This window comes from Bos indicus x Bos taurus, chromosome 18 (genome assembly GCF_003369695.1).
Source record: "Bos indicus x Bos taurus breed Angus x Brahman F1 hybrid chromosome 18, Bos_hybrid_MaternalHap_v2.0, whole genome shotgun sequence".
Taxonomy (NCBI): domain Eukaryota; kingdom Metazoa; phylum Chordata; class Mammalia; order Artiodactyla; family Bovidae; genus Bos; species Bos indicus x Bos taurus.
Window position 1 is genome coordinate 26,887,956 of NC_040093.1, and position 16,136 is coordinate 26,904,091.

At 42.2% G+C, this 16,136-nt stretch overlaps 1 protein-coding gene across 1 annotated transcript in view; it reads right to left on the bottom strand.

Annotated features, from left to right (window-relative positions):
• The window catches only part of PMFBP1 (polyamine modulated factor 1 binding protein 1), a 50,186-nt gene extending 34,719 nt beyond the window's left edge, over positions 1 to 15,467 (bottom strand). The window contains exons 1-4 of the mRNA XM_027516107.1: positions 15,105 to 15,467; positions 12,305 to 14,844; positions 11,449 to 11,520; positions 4,513 to 4,668 (exon numbers count right to left, since the gene is read on the bottom strand). Of these exons, the coding sequence (XP_027371908.1) occupies positions 4,513 to 4,668; positions 11,449 to 11,499 (207 nt within the window). The 5' untranslated portion in view covers positions 11,500 to 11,520; positions 12,305 to 14,844; positions 15,105 to 15,467. The remainder of the gene's footprint in view (positions 1 to 4,512; positions 4,669 to 11,448; positions 11,521 to 12,304; positions 14,845 to 15,104) is intronic.
• Between the last annotated feature and the right edge of the window lie 669 nt (positions 15,468 to 16,136).

The following is a 16,136-nucleotide window of genomic DNA, read 5'->3' on the forward strand; positions in this document are numbered from 1 at the left end:
CTATTTCTCTTAGCTTTGTTGAAGGTGGCTTGATCTCTAAAAATTAAGAAACTGGAGTTCTGGTCCTTCTAGAACTTGTGTGCAATTGTTGATTTGGACCTGCCACTCTACTGCCAGATGTGTAAGCCCCAGGTGAAAACTGACCAGTCTCCTTATTATATATTCTTTCTCTACCTCCCCTTATTTCCATGTCCCCATTTTCTTTTCATTACCCAAAAGAATAAAAAAAATGCTTTTCTTTTTAAAACAAGCCAAACTCTTTTCTTAGGGCTTCCCCTCCAAGCATATCATCTATACCTCAGTGTGTTCATAATTGTTCTTTGACTTTAAAGCCTCCTGTGGGTAAAAAGTGACTTTTCCTAGTGTTAAGCTTAGCAACCTGGCAATGATACTGGCAAATTGTTAATAATATCCCTTCATCAGAGGTCGTGTTCAATCTTCTGGGTTTAATCTTGGTTTGAGGTAATATGATAGATGGACCAGATGATGAGAGTTCACTAAAGTTTTTCAGTATAGGGCAAAGGTAGCACCTGACCTATTTTGTCTGGCAATAAAGGTCCAAGAACTGCTCCTACCTGCAGAGAAACTAGAGTTTTCTTGGATGAGGATTTTAAACATTTGCACACTGTAGATACCTATGGGTTTAAAGGAATCAAATTTCAAAGACTTGGAGAAATGCCTAGACTTATTTGAGACTTATTAAATTTCTACTCATTTATCCTTAAGTGTTCAAAAGATTATTTTTCTTAATTCTAAATGAATAGAAAATGACATGCTATGGATTAAGCCTGAATTTCACTTACATTTGTACCAAGAAGCCGTGTCACAAAGGCATAATGCATTTCCTGCTGCTTCTTTGTCTTCTTTTTTTAAAAAAATTCTTTATAGTGAAGGCAGATATTTTATTAGATTCTGCTTTGACCTTTAAACCGAAATCTGGAGAAAATGAGCAAGTTGGAAATAATCTTATGGAAGTAAGACTAGTTCTTAAGATGACCATTCAGAGTTGGACATGATACTGGAGGCCATCTGGTCCACCAATGTTTCTCAGATTGATTTTTGTCCAGGATTCAGCTGTCTTAAAAAATAGAGGACTTGGCCACCTGTAGGAACCTGTTCTCATATTTAGACTACTTTTCAGCTCTCCTTGTGGTCAAAGAGATTATAGCTATTGCTCCCTCCTTGCTTATGTGGCCATTTGATCACAGAAGGAAATTAATTGGCCTGGCATGATTTCACCTTTTGAAAAGTCATGTTGGTTTCCACCCAATACTTGGTGGTTTTCAAGTTGATGCTAATTGATTGATGTTAAGTTCTATATTTTCCCTGATATTGAAGTTAAGCTGACAGGTCTGTAATTACCGAGATTGTCCTTTTTCCCTTTTTTAAAAGATGAGCACTTCATTTACCCTTTTTCAGTCTGCAGGGACTTTCTTTATCCTCTTGAGTTCTCAAAAATAATCGCTAGCAGCTATGTAATAACACCTGCCAATTCCTTAAGTACTCTTCGAAGTATATCATCAGGCCCTGCTGCTTTGCCTAAAGCCAGCTTTTCAAAATACTTTTTAACCATTTTATTCTCTTTTTTAGTTTCTGTCTCAGGTTGGCACTGCTCTGAAAACTGAATCCTTGATGATTCTTCTTCATTTAAGGGAAAAAGCCCATCTTTTCCCAGTCGTTGTCAGAACTTCTTTCCGTATCTTTGAGGAGGGAAGTGAGATATTTCCCCTGTAAGCCTGATTTAGTCTTATATCACTAGAGAGGTTCATCCCGGGGTTGGGACTAGAGTGAGGTAAGTGATGGGCACATCTTAAGGAGGCATTCAATCTTAGGACTGAACAAGTACAGGGTTGGCACCTAAAGAACGAGTGCCCTTGGACCTCCCTGGTGATCCAGTGGTTAAGAATCCACCTGTCAGTGCAGGGGACACGGGTTTGATCCCTGGTCTAGGAAGATTCCACATGCCTCAGGGCAACTGAGCCCCATGTGCTACAACTACTGAGCCCATGAGCCCTAGAGCTGAGGCTCTGAAACAAGAGAAGACACCACACTGAGAAGCCTGTGCACCTCGAGAATAGCAGCCCTCACTCGCCGCAACTAGAGGAAGCCCACGGGCAGCAACGAAGACCCAGTGCAGCCAAAAATAAAGAAATACAAGTTAAAAAAAATAACGAGAGCCCCAATATTCTGCACCCCAGGCACCTGACTTGCTTTACCTCGGGCCCAGCTCTCTCTGTTCCTGGGACTTGGGGCACACTGTATTCCTGATTTACAAGGTCACCTTGCCCGTCCCTCTTTTACACACACAACATCTGATGTCATATTTTAATTTTTTGCATAACTGTGTTCTAAACCTCTTGCTTATTTCTCCAGCTCCTTGTCAGATATTAGTCAAAATTTCAGAAAGCCTTGGGTTCCTCCTTTGTTCCCATATTATATTTCCTTGTGGAAGGCAGGTCTTGCAGGGGTTTTCTGAGTGGATGAGTGTAAGTCTACATCTAATTGTGTATTTGTATGTGTAGTCTGCAATTTAAATTCTCTGCTAAGTGCTGGGGGAAAAAAAAGAGCCTGTTTTAAAGCTTGTTTCAAGCTGTTAGACCTTCTTTTGGGCAATTAGAATAATAAAATGGGACTTAATACCTTTCTCCCTCCAAGTTGCCAGGTACATTTGTAAGCCACATGACTTTCCCTGACTGGGGGAATAAACTTGCAACAGTAATGGTGAAAATATCCTAAAATGTTAATATTTAGAAAAAAAAATTACAGTAGTATCCTTCCTGGGATCCATTTAGGGAATCCAATGAATTTTTCTATATTTGTGACTTACTGCAGAAAGGCCAGTACTGTGTGATGAGTTGCTTCAGTCATGTCTAACTCTGTGCGACCCTATTGACTATAGCCCACCAGGCTCCTCTGTCCATGGGATTTTCCAAGCAAGAATACTGGAGTGGGTTGCCATGCCCTTCTCCAAAGGACAGTAGTGCTCAGTAAGAAAAGGTAGAATTGAAAAAAAAGAATTGCTTTGCTTTTAACATTTTTAGGGCATCACAGAGGAATAATTTGTGGTTTCCATAGGGAAGTAGTAAGTCCTGGGAGAACTCTTAACAGAGTTCTAATTAACTCTAATTCTAACTCTCTCAGTTAGGAGAGGCCAGATCCTTGACTGCACCTAGGAGGCTAACTTGGAGGCCTGGCAACAGATCTGTGCAACCAGTACCTGCCTCATGTTCGCCAATAACTCAAGTCCCCAAGTAGAAATGACGACTGCAAGTTAGGAAGTCTTGGAGACCCAAAGTGTTTAGGAAACTCTGGGAAAACATCTCCCAGCTGGCTCCCCAGCTTGTGTGCATAAATTTAGAGACTGGTTTAAAGAGCTTAGAGCTGGAGTTTCCAAAAAGAAAAAACCTCAGAATGAAGTGAAGTTGCCTCAGCTGATGAGTTGCCTAGGAGGTTAGTTCAAAATCAGAGTCTCAAGAAAGATGATCATGCCAGGAGATCCTCCTGCTCACACAGGTTCAGGACAAGTGTTACCGAGTATCGTGGCTTGGGCACCTCTGGAAGCAAGTCCTATGACAAAGAACCAGGCATCGAGTAAGTAGCTTGTGTGGAAGGTAATTTTAGGAAACTCAGGTACGGGAGTGGGGAAATGAACAAAGCAGGGAAGGATACTGTGAAAGGAGGCCAACCCAGTTGCCACTGTGAGCACCTGGTACTGGGCCCCATTGAGGAACTCCAGGAGGAGCAAAGAACGTGCCTGGAGTTATCTCCAGTGAAATAGAGTAAGGGACGGGTTGCTAATCAGCCCTCTCCCCATCAGTCATTGGTTTAGGGCTGCTTCTAGGGGCATTAATTCTTCTGCACTTCAGCTTGTCCTGTGACTGGGCTCCTGTATCCAAAAGTAAAGCTTATATGCAGAGAGCTGCAGGTATGGCAATAAAGAGCTCCGGCTGCACTGACAGGAAGTGACACCTCAGAGCAGGTGGAATGGCTACTATTTTCATGGGTGATGTAGAAGTTTGTCCAAAATCCATTAAGAGACTTCCCTAGCAGTCCAATGGTTAAGACTCCGCACTCCCAAGGCAGGGGGTACAGGTTTAATCTCTGGTTGGGAAACGAAGATTCCACATGCCACAAGACTTGGCCAAAAAATAAATAAAGTAAAATCCACTCAGAGATGCTATTCTCTTTACATAACTACATAACTATGATCTGGCTTTTTGTTTTTTTTTAAGGGCAATGGACCTCAGGTGCTAATTCAGTGTGAAAGACCAGGTAAAGAAAAGAGCTCAGATGTAAATGACCTTGGAGATAAGATAGCTAGACTGAAAAGTCCTCAGGGCAGGGATGGCATCTGTGGGTGTGTGTGTGTGTGTGTTTAGTTCTCTCTCATTGTTTGCTCAGTAAGCGCTCTTGAATGACCAGTGGGAGAACTTTCTATTATTTCTCCTACCCAAGGAGGCAGAAGTGGAAACAGAGGGAGCAGAGGTGGGAAGTGGACAGTGAATCCCTTACGTGGCTGCTGTTCATCATGGCCTCCTCCACACAGAGCTGATTCTCCTGCAAGGTCTTCCCCTGTCTCTTGCAGACATTGTGTAGATTCTTGATGTCAGCTTGCAGGCTCAAGAGCTTGCTGTTCAGACTGCTTACGTCTCTGTCTCTCTCCCCCACCTCGGCAGTCAGAAAAACAAAAGCATCAATTATGAACTATCAAGAAAATGCTTACTTTCGTTCACTGGTTGACAGAGACTTTAAATTTGCTGGAAATTTGTCCATCAACCCTTCACTGTTATTACTTATTCTGTGTAATGTTTACACAGTATCCATTTGCGAGGTGTCTGAGTGCTCTGCATTATTCAGACAATTACTTATTTACATTAATTAATCTTCACCCACTGCTGTGGGGGCATCATAGATGTTTCCCTTGCTTTCAAGAGAAAGTCAGTGCCTAGAACAATTTCAGGCACCTGGTGAGCTATCTATAATATTAATGGCTCTGCCACTGATGAGATGAACTAGTGAGATGTCAAATGGACTTGTCAAGACTCTAGTGAATCAGTGCTGGAGTTGATGTGGCTTCTGCAAAGTCTCTTCACTTTCCCTTCTACCCACTAAACTAAAGTCTTCCCTCACCTACAAACTTGGGTTTCTCTGGTGGCTCAGATAGTACAGAATCTGCCTGCAATACAGGAGACCAGGGTTCGATCCCTGGGTCAGGAGGATCTCCTGGAGAAGGAAATGGCAACCCACTCCAGTATTCTTGCCTGGACAATTCCACGGACAAAGGAGCCTGGCAGTCTACAGTCATGGAGTTGCAATGAGTTGGCCACGACTGAGCGACTCACACTTTACACTTTTTACACCTATAAACCTTGTGCTTTTCTTTGGAGACATGTATCAATGGGAATGAATGTAAAATCCCTGGACTGATTGCATAAGATCCCTGTCCTTGATTATAAGTGAAGAAGATTTGTTAATTACTGCTAGGTCAGATGGAAATTAGTGATCAAGATCAAAATAGAGAATGTGGGGCACAGTAGCTTGGGTGGGGTTGGGGCGTACAGCCATGGGAAGGAGGTGGGGACTCTGTCATATAGGATGCCACCTTCCACTCCCAGTGTTGTGGGTGACAACGGTGTGAAAAGATATTAGCAAGCAGCCCTCTGTGAACCTGTCCAGTGGTTTAGTCCTATCACTGTGCAAACTTTTCGTGATACTCCTGAGGACAGGCACCTCCATCTCCGAGTCTTAGATGTTGGAACTGAGGCTGGTGCTTTTATAGTAGGTGCCTGCTTGTGTAAATTATCAGAGCAAGCTCTTAGGTGAGGATTCCTGGCATCTGTTAAAGAAAACAATCCCAAGAGAAATCAGCAAGTAGATGGGGGAAGCAGGACAGGGAAGAGAAGGAAACTAAGGAAGGGCACAGTTTCAGACAAAGTTTTGTGGGAATGGCTTCAGCCTAATTCCACAGGGAACTCCAGAGTCTAAGTAACACCTTAGAGCCCGTCCTAATTAGATGCAATGAAAGCCGGGCTGTCAGCCTCAGCATCGGCCAGCCAATGGTTAAGGGCTGCCTCGTGGAGTGTAAGCTCCCAAGGACTTCCAGCTTTCTGCTCTTGGGAGTAAAGTGACCCCAAATGCCCAAGGGCAATTCTTCTAAGAGAGTTGTAGGTGCAAAAGCACACAGAAGCCATGAATGCCCAGAAATGGCAAAGTGGTCCAAGTGATAGTGTCCAAGGTCCCATAGGTGGTTAGCAGAGGAGAGTTCAGCTCTCCTGGCCCTGCAGCCGGTGCTCCACCACCACATCCCACTGATTGCGCTGACTTCTTAAATATATGAGCTTTATAAGGCATACTCCCAGGGGGAGCTGGAGACCTGATATGGACATCATAAATCAAGCCTTGCTGGACAGGTCAGTTTAAGAGACCTCTGCACAAGGCTGGGGGTGGGGTGGGAGGGGGCAGAAATAACCACGAGAATCGGACACCTCAATGTCAGAGTATTCGGAATTCAGAAGGTTTCCCAGAAGTGCTGCTGTCTCAGCTGATTTATTCCATCATTTCCATTTAGTACCTGAACATTTTTTTTTTTTTTTTTTTACCACTTTACAGTTTAATTAGGTTAACGGCGTGGCTGTGTCATTAAAAGGATTTCATTATCTCAAAACTCTCCTTCTTCCTCTCCAGCTCCTGTCCCTTGTTCCCCACTTTCAGAAAAATAACAGTGGATGTCAACTGCCCCAAGCATGTAATTACCATTAAGACAATTACCAGGGACTCTCTTAAGAGAATATGTGTACAGCAGCTAAAAAAAAAAAGGTGTACAGACACTGTTCTCTAACTAGAAAACAAAATCCTTGATCTGACAAGGAACAGCAGTTTAATTCTAGTGCTTTTAAAAGCCCTTTTCTCATGGCTTCCTTACTGGGAATACGTATGGAGACTCATTGGGGATTTGGGGGTGGGGAGCCTAGGGATTCCCTATTGCTACAGGACTCTCTCTTTGGCATTTATGAGCAGATTAGGTGAACATACAATGCTTGCTTTATGAAAGTGCCACGTGCCCTATACTCTTGCCTAGATGCTGAATATATGCATCCTTAGGTGAGGACCATGTCAACAGATTGTTGTGTATGAAGCTGGGCACACCGAGGACTCACCAACAAAGTACCAGTGATATACAACTTGAGCTTCTCCATGTTAAAGCTCAATACCCTCTCAGGCCAATTAAAAAACCCCCACTCCTTCTAGTTTTAGATGTCCTCTGAGAAGAAGGCCAGCTAGCCCAATTCTGTTGCACCACCAGGGCTTCAGAATGTACACGATCTCATCTGATTTGGACATTAGCACTGACTCAGTGGCACCCCACTCCAGTACTCTTGCCTGGAAAATCCCATGGACGAAGGAGCCTGGTGGGCTGCAGTCCATGGGGTCGCTAAGAGTCGGACATGACTGAGTGACTTCACTTTCACTTTTCACTTTCATGCATTGGAGAAGGAAATGGTAACCCACGCTAGTGTTCTTGCCTGGAGAATCCCAGGGATGGTGGAGCCTGGCGGGCTGCCGTCTATGGGGTCACACAGAGTCGGACACGACTGAAGCGACTTAGCAGCAGCAGCAGCAGCAGCAGCAGCACTGACTCAGAGTCTCTGAGGCAATTTCTTTGTTCATAAAACAAGAAGTTTGGAATAAATAATCCCTTCTTTGAGGATGCCCTAAACCAGTTGAATAACAAAGGCATTTTGCTGAACGTCACATGAAATTTGCTTTGGAAATCAGAACCTAACCATTCACTCCTAATGGCCAAATTACACAAGGGTTTTGATTCACCAGAATAAGAGTGAAAATGCTGGGAGAGCACTAAGGTGATTTCCATGAACCATGTATTATTTTTTACTGTAAGTGGTTGTAAGAAGGGGCTGTGCTCACCTCAGAACTCTATAAAGGCCAGTGTTTCTGAGGTTTCAGTAAACTTAATTTCTTGCTAATATCATGCACAGAGGTCACTGTACACTATTTCTAATCCTATCTACTCTATGAACGCTAAATTCCAGGCAGATGCCTTTTGAGTATCAATATGCAGTAGAAACTGATTTAATCTGACATTTCATCAATCAGAGCTCTGTAACCAGTACTGGGACACGAGATGAACTGAGAGTCTAATGCTGACCCTCAGGCGCCATCTGATCCTGCTCTAAATATGAAGTCATGAACAATCCGAAATTACAAGCCTCCACTGCTAAATGGGTTTCACGTACATAAACCACATACTTAGATACAGGCAAACCTTGAAGATACTGTGGGCATGGTTCCAGACCACCGAGATAAAGTAAATATCACAGTAAATCAAGTCACACAAATTTTTTGGTTTCTCAGTGCATATAGAAGTTATGTTTACAATATTCTGTAGTCTATTAAGTTTGCAAAAACATTGTATTTAAAAAAGTATATCAGTTCAGTTCAGTTCAGTCGCTCAGTCATGTCCGACTCTTTTCGACCCCATGCATCACAGCATGCTAGGCCTCCCTGTCCATCACCAACTCCCAGAGTTCACTCAGACTCACGTCCATTGAGTTGGTGATGCCATCCAGCCATCTCATCCTCTGTCGTCCCCTTCTCCTCCTGCCCCCAATCCCTCCCAGCATCAGGGTCTTTTGCAATGAGTCAACTCTTCGCATGAAGTGGCCAAGGTATTGGAGCTTCAGCTTCAGCATCAGTCCTTCCAATGAACACCCAGGACTGATCTCCTTTAGGATGGACTGGTTGGATCTCCTTGCAGTCCAGGGGACTCTCAAGAGTCTTCTCCAACACCACAGTTCAAAAGCATCAATTCTTCGGCGCTCAGCTTTCTTCACAGTCCAACTCTCACATCCATACCTGACCACTGGAAAAACCATAGCCTTGACTAGATGGACCATTGTTGGCAAAGTAATATCTCTGCTTTTCAATATACTATCTAGGTTGGTCATAACTTTCCTTCCAAGGAGTAAGTGTCTTAATTTCATGGCTGCAATACCTTAATTTAAAAATAATTTATTGCTAAAAAATGCTAACCATCATCTGAACCTTTAGCGAATTGCAATCTTTTCGCAAAAGTAACAAAGATCACTGATCACAGATCACCATAACAAATATAACAATGAGCAGTTTGAAATATTGCCCAAAAGCCAAAATGGGACATAGGGACACAAAGTGAGCAAATGCTATTGAAAAAAAATGGCGTTGATAGACTTGCTTGATATAGGGTTGCCACAAATCTTCAATTTGTAAAAAATATAATATCTACAGAGTGCAATCAAGTGAAGCTCAATAAAATGAAGTTTGCCTGTACCCAGTTTTGCTTATAAGGAGTTGGAAACTGATCACTTTGTTTGAAGGCCTGTGATAGCAGCAGCAGCTACCAACCAGGCAAAGTGATGAGTGCTGATGCTGCAGTTGCTACTATATTCATGATAGTTATTAGAAAATAGGTTACTTACTGAAGCAAATTTTCTGTATTGATTAAGTGAGTCTTTTTTCAAAGAACATGCCTTCTTGAACTATATTTCAAAAGATGATATGAAATTTTGCTCTAGGCTTCAAAAGTATTGACAGGACTTGCCTGGTGGTCCAGTGGTTAAGAATCTGCCTGCCAATGCAGGGGACACAAGTTTGACCCCTGGTCCGGGAAGATTCCTATGCCTTGGGGCAACTTAAGCCCAGGCACCTCAACTACTGAGCCCACATGCAGCAACTACTGAAGCCTGAGTGCCCTAGTGCTCGTGCTCTGAAATAAGGGAAGCCACCACAGAGAAAAACTTGTGCACCACAGCTAGAGAGTGGCCCCCAACTCCGCTTGCTGCAACTAGAGAAAGGCCTGTGCAGCAACAAAGACTAGGCACAACCAAAACATAGAACTAAACAAAAGATTTTTTAAAAAGTATTGACAGAGAGTCTTACGCTTATTTTCCGGGGGGGCTGATGTTAAACTGAAGCTTGTGATTCAGTAGCACACTCAGGCCCCAGGAGCATTACAAAGATTCAAGATGGCAGCATTTCCCAGGATTTGGAACTTGAACGATAAAGCTCGGATGGCAGTTTCCAGAGTAATTCTGGAGTCCACCAACAATACCATAAAGTTATTATCTGGGAAATTATTTTTGTGAGGATAAAGAAAGGTCTTCAATAAACAATGGAAAACCATCCTTAGGCCTCACTACCATTCAAAACATATCAGTTTGTAGTCAGAGTTATGTTTTTAAAAGCATGAAATCTTAAAAGTTAACATTGCTACAGGAATTTTTATAGTTTACTTCTACAGTAAAAGAGTTTAAAGTTATCTATAGTAATTCCAAACATTGCTATTGATATTACTAACTTGATTCCTGAGTTTACTTTTCCATCTATAAAAACATTACAGTTTTTATTTACTTAAGATGGGAATTAATGGGCACTTACCCAAGGTTTAGCCTGTGAGTAAAAATTTTGGATCCAATTATGTTCATATAGTGAAGACTGAGTATATTTTATTGTGTCTTAAATTCTTTAAAAACTGACACCCTGTATAAGTATATGGCTTAGGATACACATGGCCTATGTCAGAGATCCACCACCTATGGAATATAGGCCAATTCTCATTGGCATATAATTTCCTCCAACATATCCTTGGAGAAACTATTTCCCTAGAGAGTAAGCTCCACAAGAATAGGGATCTTTGTCTATTTTGTTCACTGCTTCATCCCTAGGCCTTAGAGCAATGCCTGGCACAGTGAAGTGTTCCAAAGATAACAAGTGAATGAAGAAATGCCCTTCTAGAAAAGCCATATCAGACCCTTTTTCTTCCTGCAGAACTTTCAGTGAATCCTGGAGGGCTCCCACTAGTAATCTAGCAGGAAAGGAGTTGAAACACCTCTTTTGGAAACTGCTTACCTCTAGGTAGGAGGTCTGTTAGAAAGCATATGTCATGTGGGACAGCCCTACAGTAACAAAAACATCCCCCTTAAGTCCTTTCTGGAACAAGTCAGGGAAAACATAAACACAGTTTGACTGAAATATTAAACTCAGCAGAGCACTCTGTTTCCATATCAGTCCAGATAAAGAGAAAATGTTGGCAATAATATTTAATAAGTGCTTAAGTCCCAAGCACTGGTTTTTTACATGTGGTATCTTACTTAATCCTCACAGTGAGCCTTGGAAATAAGTGCTCATTATTCATATTTTCTAGGTAAGGCAAAGGAAGCTCAGAGAGGTTAAGTAAAATGCCCAATATCACACTGCTATTAGATATGGACCCAGACCCACCTAACTCAAGTCTGGGCTCTTATATGTTATGTATGCTCTGCTGCCCAACTCTGTCTGAGATTTGAGGATGCTTATTATAGGAATTTTGAATCATGAAATTTGAAAAGATGTCCCTTGTAACAAAGGTTCAATCAACTCTATTCCTTTATACAGAGGAGTAAGAAGACTTACCTCATCTTTCATTTCCTTGGTACCTCTCAATTCTCCTTTAAGTTTTAGCATTTTCTGAGCTTTGTTATAAACCTGAAAAAGTCCAAGAATTTAAGATGGAAAAAGCATAAATTTGGCGCTTTAAAGATTTTCCCACCTGGATATGCGCTCTCAGCAGGGAGTCTGGAAAAATTTCTGAACTGTTGGCAATACCTACTTGCCTCTCCATCTGTTTGTGTTTTCGAAAGTGTGTTAAAGCCTTTGCTAGGAAGACAGGACCGTGGTTTTACATCTTTCCCAAAAAATCACCAGTTGGTAGGCTAGATAGTTTCTGAACTCATCCTTCTTGGAAAGTAAAAGGTCTGAAATGATTTTACTTTCTAGGTTTCTAAATATTCTATGGCTCAAATATAGTTAATATTAGGTACTAATTATGAACCAGTTGGGATGTGCACGCACATCAACTTCATTCTCGTCATAACCCTGGGATTTCTGTCTCCACTTTACAGAGGAGGAAATGGAAGCCCAGAGAGGCTAAGTGACTTACCCAAGGTCAGACAGGCTCTCTTACTACTCCATGGGAATCTTCCCTTCCATTAATTTCTACTTATTAATTTGGAAATATCTGATGATGTGATTTTTTTTTGCAGTGTCAAGTTACTGTTATATTGGCGGTTGTAAAGCTAGGAAACTTGGAAAGTGCTGAGAATTATCCAAATAAAAAGCCTCAAGGAAAACCACAGATATTTGCACATATGTGTGTGTAAGTATAGGATGATGCATGTGAGGTCATAATGCACTGCACTTATTATTAAAATAATCTAATTCATTATGTTTTAAACTCTAAGACTAGAGGAAGTTTCCATCAGGCACTTACCTGCAGAATAGTTGCAAGAATGAGAAGCTATCAAAATACTCATTCTTTGTAATGAACCACATACCGCACCCCTAATATAAGCCAAGAGGAAGAAAGAATGTTGGTGAGAATTTGGAATGTTTTATGGGGTTGTATTCTGATGTGCTGCATTGTTTACCCTCTTACGGCTTCATGCAGAGAGATGCATCATGGGAATGGTGATGTCCATCTGGCTTACCCAGTAGGGAGGGGCTAGGTGATTCCGCAGTAACAAATAATCCACAAATCTCAGTGATATAAAACCATGAAGGTTTATTTTTCACTTGTGCTACATGTCCTTTATGAGTCAGCTGGGGCTCTGCTCTTTATTGTCCTCAGCTAGTAGAACCTCTATCATCTAGTATGCTGCCTGTTGCCATGGCAGCAGAAAGGGAATTAGGTGAATCACACACAGGTTCTTAAAGTGGAAGTGACACACTTCACTTCTGCTCACATTTCATTGGCCAAAACAAGTCCTATGGCTATGCCCACTTTCTTCCTTTACCCTCAAGAGGAAATATTGGTGAATGTTACAAATCACTTCAATGCAAGATATCTTAGTTGACTGGGCTGCTGTAACAAAATATCACAGACTGCATATCTTATAAAGAACAGAAAAACTTTTTTCTCACAGTTCTGGAGGTTGAGAAGTTCATGATCAAGGTGCCAGGAGATTAGGTGAGGACCCACTTCAGAGATGGCTGTTTCTTTTTTTTTTTTTTTTGCTGTAAATTCAAATGGCAGAAGGGATAAAGGAGACTCCTGGGGTCTCTTTTATAAGGGCACTAATCCCATTCATGACAGCTCCATCTTCATGATGTAATCACCTCCCAAAGGCTCCCACCTCCTAATACTATCACCTTGATGGTTAGGATTTCAACACATGAGTTTTGAAGGGACATAAACATTTACTCTACACTGTTATACAGCCAAGAAGATTAAAAATAGCATGGCCTAAAAGAACACTGAACAGGTCTCTATGCCAGGAAGCTGCTAAACCTAGTTCAGCACCTAAGTCAAGGAGCAGCCTATGGAAAAGCACTCATCTCTCCAAGCCTTCATTCTCCCTCTCTGAACTGAGGAGTTGTACTGAACAATGGCTTTCTTTCCTAGCTCTAAAGTTTACTGTTTTGGTTCTACCTTGATGGACATTCTTCTTTAACAGGAATCGTGAACGCAGCCCAAGCATCACACAAAGGTTGTAGTGGAGTAAACATATCCTTGAGAATAATATTCCTCTAGAGGCTGACGACTGAGCGACTAACAACAGAAGCTGACTTCCTGGATCGTCAGGAGATGATTCTTAAATAAAATGAAATCTTGTCCCAGAGACAGAAAAATGATTGTCTAATTCATGATCGTTTCATCTACTATGGAGTTCCACAGCTACCATTGCAAGGGCCAAGAGCATTTGGAAGGAAAAGTGGCAGGCACAGGCTCTCATATTTGCATGGAAATATATTTACTAAGTAAAATAAATTAGAGGAAAAATAGAGAGCTGAACTGTGTTCCATGAGGGAAATATGGGAGTCCTGTGGGTCATTAACAATAGAAGTGGGCAATTTGGAAGTGTTTATGACGAAAAAAAGGGGAAGGGTTATACAATAAGTTTGGAAGCATTTGACAGTAATGTGTGCCAGATGGGTAAGGAAGAGTACTTTGGGGCAGCCTCAGCTGCTTCATAAAATGATCACAGGAACCTTCACAATGCCTTCTGAGGAGTGTGTGTCTAGTGTGGCTGGACAAATATTTTGTAGAGGAGAGAATTCATCCCAGAGGGAGGGGCTCCCCACCTGATCCATGGATACTGATCTCTGGGCACAGGACTTGAAGGTCCCCTCTCTTCTCAAACTCTTGATTCTACACCTGTGTCTCCGGCCTCACTGTTGAGACCTTCACATCCTTGTGCCTCATCTCCTCCACTGGCATCTCCAGTTCTGTTGTGTCTCCCCAGGGAACTATTCTTTGTGTATTCGAAAGTTCTGCCATCTGCTTTTCTAGCAGGCTTTTTCTTGGTGACAGTTGGGACCACAAAAAACAAAAGACAAAAACTTGGGCAGGGGATCTAGTGATGTTTTGTGCCTCTGAAGTTGGCCTCAGCCCCCACACAGAGCACTTTACAGATTCTCAAGAAACACTTATATGACATCTAGTCATCACATCAGTGACTAGGGTAGCAGTATGAACTCAAGTGTGCAAAGAAAAAGTAACTATTTTTGTATTACTCAATCTCTTTGTTAGATTCCATGTATACCAAATGGCAGAAAATGGAATCTTAGTTATTTCTGAGAAATAGCCATCATTTTTCAGATAAAAAACGAAGCAGTTCATGATTCCTTCCACCTATTTAGGTCTCTCCAGATTGTGCCTCAGTTCTGGGGTCCTGGTTGCTCTGGTCCCTGGTCAAAGGTGTCTCTCGCAGCTGGAGTGTGCCCAGATGTCTATGTGCTGGTCATCAGGCTGCAGAGACTTCATCTTCTTACTGTAGCTTTCTGGGCCTTTTTCTTCCTCTGAGGAAGCTGCTAATGCAGAAAGACACACACATGTGAGATTGGTCTCAGGCTCTCTTCTCTTGGACCTGCTCTACCGTCATTATACCATCATCATTTCCACCATTCTCTAGAAAGGTCAGTTGAAAGGAAAGGGATAGGATTTTAAGATCTTATTCACTCACTTCCCTGTCCCCTACTCCTGGTATGCATCAACATTTCTGCCTCTGGACTGCTAAATCTATCTGGGATTCTATTGTTTTCTCAATTTTTGACAATTATACTGACCTTACCTGGGTCAAATTCTCTAACTTATGTTCATATTCTCCTCTCTTTCCTCTTTATTAATTCAGAGAGTCCTTGTTACCTTGTGGGGAGAGGAAGGAAAAAGGTCTAAGTGAATAAGTTCAATGAAACACAGGTTGAGTAGGGGCAGGATGGGAAACACACGTTAGTACTTCTTACACCATCTATCAGTATCTTCGTGAGGTTACAACATGCCATCAACACAGATTACTGGTGCTGACTCCCCATGAAACTGCTCACAGCTTGGGCATATGGATGAACTACTGGCCTTAAAGCAACACTGTCTGTTACTTTTCCTTCATGACCTAGATGGAAGAATATCAAGAATCTATTTTTTTTAATTTAAAACACGTTTCTGGGTTTTCACAGAAAGAGATACTATTTAGTTTAAAGTTAAATCTATCCTTTGGGGTTAATTAAACTTAACAGGTTTACCTACGCTTAGCCATGAGTCTTTCCACCTGTGAAGAAGGCTGACCGCCGAAGAATTGATGCTTTTGAACTCTGGTGATGGAGAAGACTCTTGAGACTCTCTTGGACTGCAAGAAGATCCAACCAGTCCATTCTGAAGGAGATCAGCCCTGGGATTTCTTTGGAAGGAATGATGCTGAAGCTGAAACTCCAGTATTTTGGCCACCTCATGCGAAGTGTTGACTCATTGGAAAAGACTCTGATGCTGGGAGGGATTGGGGGCAGGAGGAGAAGGGGATGAGATGGCTGGATGGCATCACTGACTTGAGGGACATGAGTCTGAGTGAACTCTGGGAGTTGGTGATGGACAGGGAGGCCTGGCGTGCTGATTCATGGGGTCGCAAAGAGTCGGACACAACTGAGCAACTGAATTGAACTGAACTGAACCAATAAAAACTAGTGGTAAAGAACCCATCTACCAATGCAGGAGACATAAGAGACATGGGTTTGATCCCTGGGTCGGGGAAATCCCTTGGAGAAGGGAATGGCTACACACTTCAGTATTCTTGCCAGGAGAATCCCATGGACAGAGGAACCTGGCGGGCTAT